The sequence below is a fragment of the Oncorhynchus nerka genome, linkage group LG22 (genome assembly GCF_034236695.1).
Source record: "Oncorhynchus nerka isolate Pitt River linkage group LG22, Oner_Uvic_2.0, whole genome shotgun sequence".
Classification (NCBI taxonomy): Eukaryota; Metazoa; Chordata; class Actinopteri; order Salmoniformes; family Salmonidae; genus Oncorhynchus; species Oncorhynchus nerka.
In genome coordinates, this window is record NC_088417.1 from 26427600 (window position 1) to 26441375 (window position 13776).

At 45.4% G+C, this 13776-nt stretch overlaps 1 protein-coding gene across 3 annotated transcripts in view; it reads left to right on the top strand.

The window, feature by feature from the left end:
* The window catches only part of col11a1a (collagen, type XI, alpha 1a), a 112740-nt gene that overhangs the window by 6087 nt on the left and 92877 nt on the right, over window positions 1-13776 (top strand). For all 3 annotated transcript variants that reach the window (XM_029626588.2, XM_065007099.1, XM_065007098.1), the window contains exons 2-4: window positions 1406-1570; window positions 3064-3277; window positions 7759-7921. In XM_029626588.2, coding sequence (XP_029482448.2) covers window positions 1406-1570; window positions 3064-3277; window positions 7759-7921 — 542 coding nt within the window. The remainder of the gene's footprint in view (window positions 1-1405; window positions 1571-3063; window positions 3278-7758; window positions 7922-13776) is intronic.

Genomic DNA, 13776 nt, shown 5'->3' on the forward strand with positions numbered 1-13776 from the left:
TTGAAACAAGGACAGGATTCTCCATATGCTCCATTGAGCAGTATGAAGCATGTCATTATAGTTTGCTTGTCCCTTGTGGAGCTGGAATGTCTGCCTGAGTGTGTCCAGAGGAAAATATACATTTTTATAACATCTCCTTGCATAAAGTAGCTAAAGAAACGCAGGAATGATCTGATTGGCGCATGCCAAAGCAAACAGTGGTTTTAGACCAGCCACAGAAGGCCTAGCTGATGCCTTTAGACAGCAAGGGCTGGTTCTGAACCGTGTAAAAACAGATGAAGGTTCGAGCCCCTTAACAATCCGGTAGTGTATTGCCTGTGTAATGTGTATATTATTCTATAGCACAGTCTGAAACAAGTCTCAGTTTCAATTCCTCACTCATGATTTTGAGTCTAGGCAGATTTTTTTGTTCTCTCTTAGCAGTCTACTGTTTTCTATGCTATACCAACACTCAATGATGAACTCCTGGGAATAACTACCTCCCAGTCTCCCAGCCCTATATCACGGAGCTGATGTTAACACTGAGAAGGTGTTTTGATAAACAGTATGATCACCACCCCAGCTTTCCCATGGGTCTGTTTCACTGGGGTGTCGGATCAAACACAGGTTCCTTTATGTAAAGAGCATCAGATTGGAGGCTATGGGAAACCCAGAGGCTCTGACTGTGACCCTTATCAAAGTATACCTACATCCACAACGTTGTGTTATAAGATTTGGCCGGCCGTGGGAGCATTGTTTATTATGCTGCTAGTGGTCATTCTGCTTTGGGATGGAGATACTTCCTGTCACATGGTCCCGTACAGTGTTAGCTGGGCATGCAGATCACACAGATGTGTCACAATGGGCTCCTGTTTTTTTTATGGGGGGGGGTATAACCCGTGTGTAGCCCACTGGACACACACTGGTTGAATCAACGTTTTTTTCCACATAATGTCAACAAAATGACGCTGAACCAACGTGGACTAAATGTTGAATTGATCTGTGCCCAGTGGGTGATTTCTTCTATGGTTTATGCTGCATCTGACATATTGTCCAATGCTTCTGTCTATGTTCAATTATTTGATTGATTTCCTCATTAGTTTATCACCAGAAATGGATATTCAATAGATAGATATGGTGTCTTAATTAAAGAGCGAGCTATTCTGTAGCACTTTATTTGACGAGTCATCTTACACATGGTTCGTTAGATTGAAATGTGCTTTCTATTGGCTATAAGACCAGGTTCATGAATGAAACAGTAGTTTGGCATGACGTGACGCATACATTTTATGTAAAAGTGCAATAGATTATGGTTGCTTGACATTCCTACTGTTGAAACGGAGTGCTGTGCCATCTAGATTCACGTGCCCTCTGAAGTTCTTCTCAGATTATATACCATGTTGCATCTGCTCTCTCTTTCCAACAGCTGAACCGGTGGACGTGCTAAAAGTATTAGATTTTCACAATTCCCCCGAAGGAGTTCGGAAAACATCGGGATTTTGCACAAACCGAAGAGCGTCTAAGCCGGACACAGCCTACAGAGTTGGAAAACTGGCCCAAATCAGTGCTCCCACCAAGCAGTTATTCCCAGGTAAGACGAACCCGTTCCCTCTATCCCCCCTGTCTCTCTCTGTCCTGCCCCACATCCTGGCTGTGCCGAGCGGAGGGAGTGGTGTTTAAATGTGTCTTTTGTTGGTCCTGCCAAGGCTTTTGACAGGGGATGCCATCCCTGATCTGATTATATGACAGTGCTGTATTTCTCCCCCAGAGTGTTTGTAATACACCAACCCCAGAGAGAGAGAGAGAGAATCTGGCTGAGAGAACTAGCTCGGCTAACTACAGCACAATGCACGTTCTTTTGCGGTCTGAGGCACAGTAGAGTTGGTGTACTGTACTTTGCCTGCTTCTGTTTGGTTAATAAGATTTAGAGACCATTGATCACATTTCTGTGGCTCGACAGGGCTGGAGTGAACCGTTTCAACAGTTGTGACTCATGTAAAGTTGCACGCATTAAGTCAGGTAGTGAAGCTCCTACAAACAGATCAGCAATAACATACACCACTGAATGGATTAACATGACAAGGGAAGACACATGTCAAGCTTTCAGTCGTGCCTATAGGACAGGGTCGTGCGGAATGAAGAATATGGACTCAATGGAAGACGTGTAAAAAGTGATCAACTATTATTATGAGTCTTGATTATACTCCAGAGGTGTTTCAGCTGTAGTAGATAGTAAGATGTTTTTTTTTTTTTTGTTTTTTTTACACATCTATGACTCATTCATAGATCTGTTGAGTTGAAATAACTTTATGTCCTCTTAAAGTTTTGTAGGATATTGTTATGACGTTTTTTTTCCACTTTGGGAAAACGTATGAAATCGCTAATGGATCATTTTTGTCTAATAAACTACGAAAAAAGTGTCAATAAATCTATTTTAATGTGCAGGCATTGGTTGCCTTCCAATTTGGCTCTCCCGAAAGGAAAATGTTACTCTAAAGACCTGGGATTTTTCATATTCATTATCATTGTCCTCCGAAACTTATAGAATTGTGCACAAGCCTGGAAATGTACATGATTAAAGTAGTAGATAATTAGCTCATGTCTATTTGGATGCTTGAAGTATTGTAAACCTGGGATAGTCATATTAGAACAAATGAGACCTTACACTAAACAACATAAAAGCAATGTGTATTTATAAGAAACTGTATACATTTATGTGAGAATGTAAAGGGTAACTGAATCCAAAAGTCCTCACCTCTGATTTCCTTTTTGTCTCAATCAATAAAGATCTTACGACGGAGTCAGTCACATAGTGTGTTCCTGTGTATTTATAGCCTGATCTAACCTGCGTTCTGTCCATTGTGTAGGGGGTGTGTTCCTGTGTATTTATAGCCTGATCTAACCTGTGTTCTGTAGGGGGTGTGTTCCTGTGTATTTATAGCCTGATCTAACCTGCGTTCTGTCCATTGTGTAGGGGGTTTGTTCCTGTGTATTTATAGCCTGATCTAACCTGCGTTCTGTCCATTGTGTAGGGGGTGTGTTCCTGTATCTCTGTATTTCTAACCCAGCCTGTGTGTTCTTTAGGGGGTGTGTTCCCTGAAGACTTCTCCATCCTGACCACCCTCAGGCCCAAGGCCGGCATCCAGTCCTTCCTGCTGTCTGTTTACAGTGAGCAGGGCGTGCAGCAGCTGGGGGTGGAGGTGGGACGCTCACCTGTCTTCCTGTATGAGGACCAGAGTGGCAAGCCCGCCCCTGAGGACTACCCCCTGTTCCGCTCTCTCAACCTGGCCGACGGAAAGTAAGTAAAGCCTGATCTACCACTACTGCTGCTGGTTTGTCTCACAGAGACCAGGGAGAGGGAGGTAGGGGAGGGGTGGTAGGGAGGAAGAGAGACCATCGCTGCTCACAGAGACTAGAGGGAAGGGATGAAAACAGAGCTTAGTTAAGCTGGTGCATGTCTCTCCACTCTGACTCTGTCCATACTCAAACCTGGTGCATGTCTCTCCACTCTGACTCTGTCCATACTCAAACCTGGTGCATGTCTCTCCACTCTGACTCTGTCCATACTCAAACCTGGTGCATGTCTCTCCACTCTGACTCTGTCCATACTCAAACCTGGTGCATGTCTCTCCACTCTGACTCTGTCCATACTCAAACCTGGTGCATGCTCAGAGTGCCTTGGCAATCTTTTTGGTGTATGTGATTTGTCTTTCTAGTCATCATTGGTTCTATGTTAACACTGCAAGACAACATATTGTGGTCTTTGAATGCCTATCAGTCATGCTCAACTTGACGTGGCTAGTACTGCTGGGATGTTTGTTAGGGGGCGTGTAATATATAAAGCCAAGGTACAGCCACGGCCTGTATGATAATCCTAATCATACTTACTTGCTGCCATGTCCTCTGTATTCACTAAGAAGCAGAGAACTTCTTCACCTCATCTCACCACAGGTATCCATCACAGGATTAGATCTGAAATGGTCTGTCCCAGGGGTTAGGGTTAGATCCTGGGCTGCAGCACAGGGGATATGAAGGGTTAGGGGGGTCCTGGGTAGTAACAGAAGTACAAGGGGATACAAGGGTCAGAGACAGTGGATTAGTTGGGCGCGGAAGTGACTACCATGGGAACTCTGACCACAGCCATGAGAGGAAAATGGAGGAGAGGTTGGAGGAGGGATGTTATCCTTACATTATTAACCTCCTGGATTACCTCATCCAATCAGATTCCGTGCAGAGAGTCTCTTAGTTTCCGTCAGTGGATGCCTGATTATCCGCTCGGGGTTTGGAAATCCCGGAATTCTCCCTGAGAGCTGTAGCTTAGTGTACATGAGCCGGTGGCGAAACACGGGAGAACAAACAAACAGAGGAGACGCTGAGAAAACGCTCTGTTTTTTTTATCTTAACAAATAGTTGTATTATGTCTCTCTGTGTTGTTTTCCTAAGCAGCCAAATGTTTTTTTGTTTTTTTTACAGACTAGTTTGTTTTCCTGGGCTTGAAAGAAGCCGTAACCCGGTCAGTGGACATTTGTGGTCTAGATAGATATTAGAATGGGATCTTCCGCTTAAAGTGTAATGTCATGTTTAGATACATCAAAGGTCCTTAGTTTCATGTGAGAAAATCTTTTTTTGTTGTTAGATTTTTGTAAAATGTTATGTCTAACACCACAGAGTAAGAGTAGAGACCATGTTGCCATTCTAACAGAACAGAGTAAGAGTAGAGACCAAGCTGCCATTCTAACACCACAGAGTAAGAGTACATACCATGCTGCCATTCTAACACCACAGAGTAAGAGTAGAGACCATGCTGCCATTCTAACACCACAGAGTAAGAGTAGATACCATGCTGCCATTCTAACACCACAGAGTAAGAGTAGAGACCATGTTGCCATTCTAACAGAACAGAGTAAGAGTAGAGACCATGCTGCCATTCTAACACCACAGAGTAAGAGTAGAGACCATGCTGCCATTCTAACACCACAGAGTAAGAGTAGAGACCATGCTACCATTCTAACACTACAGAGTAAGAGTAGAGGCAATGCTGCCATTCTAACAGAACAGAGTAAGAGTAGAGACCATGCTGCCATTCTAACACCACAGAGTAAGAGTAGAGGCCATGCTGCCATTCTAACAGAACAGAGTAAGAGTAGAGACCATGCTGCCATTCTAACACCACAGAGTAAGAGTAGAGACCATGCTGCCATTCTAACAGAACAGAGTAAGTGTAGAGACCATGCTGCCATTCTAACGCCACCGAGTAAGTGTAGAGACCATGCTGCCATTCTAACACTACAGAGTAAGAGTAGAGACCATGATGCCATTCTAACACCACAGAGTAAGAGTAGAGACCATGTTGCCATTCTAACAGAACAGAGTAAGAGTAGAGACCATGCCTGCATTCTAACACCACAGAGTAAGAGTAGAGACCATGCTGCCATTCTAACACCACAGAGTAAGAGTATAGACCATGCTGCCATTCTAACACTACAGAGTAAGAGTAGAGACCATGCTGCCATTCTAACACCACCGAGTAAGAGTAGAGACCATGCTGCCATTCTAACACCACAGAGTAAGAGTAGAGACCATGCTGCCATTCTAACACCACAGAATAAGAGTAGAGACTATGCTGCCATTCTAACCCCACAGAGTAAGAGTAGAGACCATGCTGCCATTCTAACAGAACAGAGTAAGAGTAGAGACCATGCTGCCATTGTAACAGCACAGAGTAAGAGTAGAGACCATGCTGCCATTCTACCAGAACAGAGTAAGAGTAGAGACCATGCTGCCATTCTACCAGAACAGAGTAAGAGTAGAGACCATGCTGCCACACTAACACCACAGAGTAAGAGTAGAGACCATGCTGCCATTCTAACAGAACAGAGTAAAAGTAGAGACCATGCTGCCATTCTATCAGAACAGAGAAAAAGTAGAGACCCCGCTGCCATTCTATCAGAACAGAGTAAAAGTAGAGACTATGCTGCCATTCTATCAGAACAGAGTTAAAGTAGAGACCATGCTGCCATTCTAACAGAACAGAGTAAGAGTAGAGACTATGCTGCCATTCTACCAGAACAGAGTAAGAGTAGAGACCATGCTGCCATTCTAACAGAACAGAGTAAGAGTAGAGACAATGCTGCCATTCTAACAGAACAGAGTAAAAGTAGACACCATGCTGCCATTCTAACACCACAGAGTAAAAGTAGAGACCATGCTGCCATTCTAACAGAACAGAGTAAGAGTAGAGACCATGCTGCCATTCTAACAGAACAGAGTAAAAGTAGAGACCATGCTGCCATTCTATCAGAACAGAGTAAGAGTAGAGACCATGCTGCCATTCTAACACCACAGAGTAAGAGTAGAGACCATACTGCCATTCTAACAGAACAGTGTAACCCCCATTTTGTGGCAGTTCTGCGGGTTGAAGAGCAATGGACTCTGTGCAGGATCTTAGCACTTAAGGACTTGGATGAAGTCCAACACAAGGCCTTTTCCAAATCACTGACTAGGCTGTAACTACTGCTACCTATCTACCCGGCCAGCCCCCTTCAGTTAATGCATTGTTATAGACATATACTGTAAATGTGTACTTAAACAGTGGCAAAATGATAGTATTGCTCTAGTGTCATTCAAAGGAAAGACATTCAAACATTTCCAAGGTATCAGCTGAAGCAACCATCAGATGAGAAAGTGGATTTCCTTTATAATTGTTGCCAAAATCAAACATGTACATAATGGCTGATTAACTAAGTGCTTGGGTTGCTATCATAATGAGAGGTATACAGTAAAATAGTTGTCATCCAAGGGCAGACATATTGATCAGTATTGCTGACTGACTGGTTCTTGAAGCGCCTTGGCTTGGCTTTTGGTCAGTGGGATCTGATCAGTTCCGGCCCTCCTCCTCATCTCCTCCTCCTCCTGCTATCTCTTCCTCTTCCTCATCCTCTTCCTCCTTCAGACAATGTTTTGACTGTGCACCTTCTGCTCCCGCTTGCTCTTTCCTGACACACACTTTCCACAATGTTCAGCACGTCTGTCATGTTGAGTAACCCAGAAGGAGGATTAAGTTTGGAGTTTAATGAGTATAATCCCGTGTTAAACAGGGCCAGAGTGTGGGGGCAAAAATGTGCTCCGCTGCCTGGCCTGGCTGCATGGCCTGGCTGCATGGCCTGGCTGCCTGGCCTGGCTGCCTGGCCTGGCTGCCTGGCCTGGCTGCCTGGCCTAGACTGCCTGGCCTGGCTGCATGGCCTGGCTGCATGGCCTGGCTGCCTGGCCTGGCTGCCTGGCCTGGCTGCATGGCCTGGCTGCATGGCCTGGCTGCCTGGCCTGGCTGCATGGCCTGGCTGCATGGCCTGGCTGCATGGCCTGGCTGCATGGCCTGGCTGCATGGCCTGGCTGCATGGCCTGAGCTGGAATGTAATAGCCCAAGTGCTGCCGGTGGCAAACTGTCCTGAAGGGGGCTTTGGGAGGTGTTGGGCTTACGCGTGACCACCCCAGTTAACCCTTTGTATGTGTCTCAAATGGCACCCTTTTCCCTATATAGTGCACTACTTTAGACTATGGAACTGGTAAATAGTAGTCCACTACAGCATATAGGGAATAGGGTTCCATTTGAGACACAACCCATGGTCTGTCTGTTTGTGGAGGTTGTTGTTAGCCTGGCTAAATGCTACAAACAACTCCACTGTTTGACTTGGTGAGCTCAACGTTCAGGGTAGGTTTTTGCAGAGGTCTAATCTGAACATCTCTCACCACATATCTTGTTTCTGTTGTTCCCTCTAACAGGTGGCATCGTGTGGCCATCAGTGTGGAGAAGAAGACGGTCACCATCATCGTGGACTGTAAACAGAAGATCACCAAACCCCTCCTCAGGAGTGACCGTGCCTCTATTAACACCAACGGGATCACTGTGTTCGGAACCAGGATCCTTGACGAGGAAGTCTTTCAGGTAAACACATGATGTTGGATATAAGGCTGTACTGTACATTCTGATTGGTTGGTGTAACATGGGTCGTATTCATTACTGCACACCGTAGCATGCCACAACAAAATGTTTTGCAACAAAAAATGTGAGTTTCTTATTAGACAAGTTCAGGTAGTCCCTCCCCATTTCAATCTGCTTTCTTCAATTTGATTTCTTGTGAATACGACCATGCGGATGTATGTTACAGTGTACACTGGGCCATGATATATTTGAGAGAGATCCAACTGTCTTTGTCCTTATTGACCCAAGCTTTGGAGACAAACAGAATCATTGGTGTCCATGTATCATATAATCAGTTCATTGTTGTTGATATTTCATCACATTGCAAAATCAGAGAGGAAGATACTCCGCCTGTGTGTGTGTCTTGATTACTCTTTGAAAGGGTCTTGAAGGAGAGACAAGCATGCAGGAGGCTGCGTGATATACATTCATTATTGCACCAAGGGTTTTCATGTTTTAACTTAAAAGAAAAAAGCATGCATTGAAAGTTGAAGGTCTTTTAAACGATGCGGTGTCTTTAAAATCCAACCAACGTAACAATGACTAATGTTTGTAGCCCGTTGATTTAGAATGCAAGAAACATTTCAAACATCATGTTTGATTGTACAGTACATCAAACAACGACAACCATTAACAGATGCTTTAATCTAAAACGATTGACAGTACAAAACGTGTCCATGATCAAACACGGTTGTTTCTTTATGACTTTGGAGGAACGGCGTCTGTACAGAATGCATTGTGCTAATCAGCCACAGCTCTCCTCTGTTATGTGTAGCGAGCTCTCCGCTCTTGCTGCTCTGCTGTGTGAGAAAAGGAGTGCGTGGAGTGCTCGCCTCCTTGACCATGTGTGTGTGTGTGCCCCAAATAGCACCCTATTCCCTATGTAGTGCACTACTTTTCACCTGGGTCCTGGTCAAAAGAAGTGCACAATATAGGGAATAGGGTGCCATTTTGGTACACAATGTATTGTTACTCTCCTTTGATGTAACCTGGAGGAACCTGGAGGAATGTGGTGGTAATTAGACCAGTCTGCTCAATGTCTGTCTGCCTTATGTGGGCTCAGGAATACTGTACATTCAACACTGTTAGACACCTTACAAAGGACCAAGCCAGATATTTCTACTAGCAGAAGGAGACATTGGATGTCATTTAGCTTCATGATGATTATAACACAAAGGCCAGTTCCAGATGAACAGCGGTCTGTCTATGGCTTCAGTCATTAGACATACAACTAAATATACAAAAGTACACCCCTTCAAATGAGTGGATTTGTCTACTTCAGCCAGACCCGTTGCTGACAGGTGTATAAAATCGAGTACACAGCCATGCAATCTCCACAGACCAACATTGGCAGTAGACTGGCCTTACTGAAGAGCTCAGTTACTTTCAACATGGCACCATCATAGGATGCCACCTTTCCAACAAGTCAGTTCGTCATATTTCTGCTCTGTTAGAGCTGCAACGTAAAAAATTGTCTGTCCTTGGTTGCCACACTCACTACAGAGTTACAAACTGCATCTGAAATCAACTTCAGCACAAGAACTGTTCGTCGGGAGCTTCACACAATGGGATTCCATGGCCGAGCAGCCGCACACCAGCCTAAGATCACCATGCGCAGTGCGAAGCGTTGGCTGGAGTGATGTAAAGCTCGCCACCTCTGGAGCAGTGGAAACACATTCTCTCGAGTGATGAATCACGCTTCACCATTTGGCATTCTGACTGATGAATCTGGGTTTGGTGGAAGCCAGGAGAACGCTACCTGCACCAATGCATAGTGCCAACTGTAAAGTTTGGTGGAGGAGGAATAATGGTCTGGGGCTGTTTTCATGGTTTGGGCTAGGCCCCTTAGTTCCAGTGAAGGGAAATCTTAATGCTACAGTATATAATGACATTCTAGACGATTCTGTACTTACAACTTTGTGGCAAAAGTTTGGGGAAGACCGTTTCCTGTTCCAGTATGACAATGTCCTTGTGCACAAAGCAAGGTCCATACAGAAATGGTTTGTAAATATCGGTGTGGAAGAACTTGACTGACTTGCACAGAGTCCTGACCTCAGCTCTATCGAACACCTTTGGGATGAATTGGAACGCCGACTGCAAGCCAGACCTAATCTCCCAACATCAGTGGCCGACCTCGCGAATGCTCTTGTGGCTGAATGGAAGCAAGTCCCCGCAGCAATGTTCCAACATCTAGTGGAAAGCCTACCCAGAAGAGTGGAGGCTGTTATAGCATCAAAGGGGGAAACAACTCCAGATTAATACCCTTGATTTTGGAATGAGATGTTCGACGAGCAGGTGTCCACATACTTTTGGTCATGTAGTGTAAGTAGCCTTGTATTAAATCTCTGGTAGGCTACTAGGCTACATTCTCATCTACATTGAAGCGTCTCCTATAGCTTGCAATTAAAGATCTAACCCTATCCCTACTGTTTGACAGAGTGCAACTTCAGGGGTGATGGGTTCACTGAACACACAACACTGGACTGTAGGAATGTTTGGTTGTCTACTGCAGGTGCTTTTCATTTGGAGGGAACTTCAAATGGGCGCTGAAGCTGTGAGGGAAATGTTGTTGCTTTGTAAAGCGTAGTAAACTGCTTTTGGTGGTTAAAAGAGGAGTGTTTCATGTTTTAGTTTGTTGGTATTTTTGGCTAGAAAAGAGAAATCTGAGCGCTATGTTGAGTTTACGTAACTTTATGTTTCCTGAAAGAACTTCAATTGTGGAAGTTTTAGCGGTATGGCATGACATTGACTCACGCTAGTTAAGGTGATTATCGTTAGAATGTTTTAGTGTTTCTCTGACTTCATCACGTCTCCCTTTAGTGATGTGTGTGTTATCTCTGTCCGGGTCCCTGCAGTTCAGGCAGAGGTGGACGGTATTGGATCAGAGTGAGTTAGGATGTAAATAATGTCTGACAATGGGCTGATTGTCACGTGAGTTAAATTGAAACACATGGTGTCTGTGTAGGGGGGGGGGGGGGGGGGTAAAGGTCACCCCTGTGGTGTGAATGCAGAGGACAGGGCTGTGTTTGCCTGTGAGAGAGTGTGTTTGTTTATGGGGGGCTGGGTGGTTGGGGATTGACTCCTCATCATTCTCTGGCCCTGCCTAACCCTGGTTGTGGGCTGATCGACTCTGCTGCTGGCTCTAACCATAACCCTAATAACCCTGGCTGTGGGCTGATCGACTCTACTGCTGGCTCTAACCATAACCCTAATAACCCTGGCTGTGGGCTGATCGACTCTACTGCTGGCTCTAACCATAACCCTAATAACCCTGGCTGTGGGCTGATCGACTCTACTGCTGGCTCTAACCATATCCCTAATAACCCTGGCTGTGGGCTGATCGACTCTACTGCTGGCTCTAACCATAACCCTAATAACCCTGGTTGTGGGCTGATCGACTCTACTGCTGGCTCTAACCATAACCCTAATAACCCTGGCTGTGGGCTGATCGACTCTACTGCTGGCTCTAACCATAACCCTAATAACCCTGGCCGTTGGCTGATCGACTCTGCTGCTGGCTCTAACCCTAACCTAACCCTGACTGTGGGCTGACTGCTGCTGGCTCTAACCCTAACCCTGACTGTGGGCTGACTGCTGCTGGCTCTAACCCTAACCCTGACTGTGGGCTGACTCGGCTGCTGCTACTGGCTCTTGAAAGCCATTTCACATAGTGCCGTGTCATCACCCCGGTGATTTGGTGTGTGGTGCGGTGTGGAGGGAGCCTCAGTGGTCACGTTGTTGCATTGTGTGTTGAAATGTGGCTTGCTGTGTGATAATCGTAGTGTCGCCTAGTATATGAACTGTTTTTAGGGTGCTGATATTAACTTTGATGGAGTAATAGCAAAGTGTGGTCATAGCACATTTGCTGTTCATTTTACATGTGGTGTGAGTGTATCCTATTGCATTGCAGTTCACACTAAACTATTCCATTTGTTTCATGTTTTCAATAGACCATAACTACAGTATCAGCTTGAAATCTTTCATTCAGCCCAACATGAACAGCATTGAAAGTCCCTCTGCCTTTATTTTCCCTGTCAGTTTTGATGAGATGTATTAGCTGGCCCAGAAGCCGGCAGCTGTATGAAATATAGTGGTTCCGATGAGAAGTTGCCCAGTGGAATGGCTCGGGATGAGACCCATAAGACCAAGGTAACAGAGTCTGGAACAGAACTTCTATCTTTTGTCTATGCGTAGTAATCACCTAGCTTCACAGTGTTGTATTCTGGGATATGTGCAGAGGAAATACCGGAGTATTCTGTGTGTGGAAGGATGGAGAAAACTAAGAAACCAAAAGCTAAAGTCATAATATTTTAAACCGGACCATTTATAACCTATTATGCAAATGACACATTAAATGCACACACGTCGTTATGTCCCTAGCTCATACTTTGAACTTAGAATGTTCCTTGTAAATCGGCTTAACTCTACAATATGCTGCTGTTAGCCTATGATACCTGCTTCACGGCGTCTGAAGGGTTCAGTTAGCCATACAGGACTGAGTGGATGAATGAGAGCCTTTCATTGCCCCTTCAGACCTTCCTCACCCCCCTGTTCCCTTCTTCCCCACCTCCTCCCCTCCTTCCCTCCTTCCCTCCTTCTCCGGCCCCCCTACTGAGCCACCGCCATGAGACCGTCTATTCATCCCGGGCTGACATTACCCGTCAGCGGCACAGACTCTAGCCCTGTATACCCCCCACCCCTCCCCTCCTCCTTATCCCCCTCCCCTCTCTCCTGTATCCTCTGTTCCTGACAGCCCAAAATTCCTCCCCGCTTAATGTGTCCCTGTAGGACGGTATGAAGGTGGCCCACTGACTGTTCTGTCCGCTGGTTGTTACTTTTCCGGGACTGTGAGAGAAACGTGGAGGTTGTAAGGGATGGGGAGGTTACGTGAGTTCACTGACAAGATTAGATGAAGGGGGCGAGGGTCTGAAAAACCGAAGTTTTGGACGTGTTTCTGAGGTAAAGTCACGTCGAGGTTAAGTGCTGTTGAAGTGAATTAGCCAACTGTCTGTTCGCTTCTCTGTCTTCACTTACACCTCATAAAATAAACCTCTCTCTCCTTTCCTCTTATCTCTAACAAGAGCTGTTTTTGATATCTAGCTGCCTTTATCTTCTGCTTCTGTTGACCTTATATAGCAATCTGCAACTGTTAGATAGATTCCTTTAAATAATTGCATAGTTTAATCAAACGTTTCCGGTGTGCTCCCGTCTCTGGTCCGTTAAGAGGATGTGTTTGGTGGGATTGTGTGGGTGGGTGTGTAGTGGTTAACTGGGTCGGGTGTGCGTTTTGTTGCCCAGGGCAAGGGTACATCAAAGGTCACATGACAACTCCTTTTGTTTTGATCTGGGCAGTGTTGCTGCTCCCATCTTGCTTCACTCTGTAATTAAACATGTACACTATGCAAATATCAGAGAGAGAGAGAGAGAGAGAATCACAGAGCGAGAGAGACAGAGAGGGACCGAGGGAGAGAGTGTGTGAGAGAGAGAGAATGAGAGAGAGAGATTGAACGAGACAGAGTGAGAGAGAGACAGACAGACAGAGAGAGACAGAGACAGACAGATTGAGAGACAGTGTGAGACAGGGAGATAGTGACAGAGACAGAGAGAAAGAGAGAGAGAGAGAGCGCGAAATAGAGAGAGAGATTTGTCTGTGTTTTGAACAATGACAGAGAGCTACCTCACATAAACAGGGAGGGAGTGCAAGGTGAAAGAGAGATGGAGAGCGAGAGAGCAGAGAGAGAGAAAGAGAGAGAGAGAGAGAGAGAGAGAGAGGATTTGTGTTTTTAACAACAATGGCATAGAGCTAAACACTTAGTAAC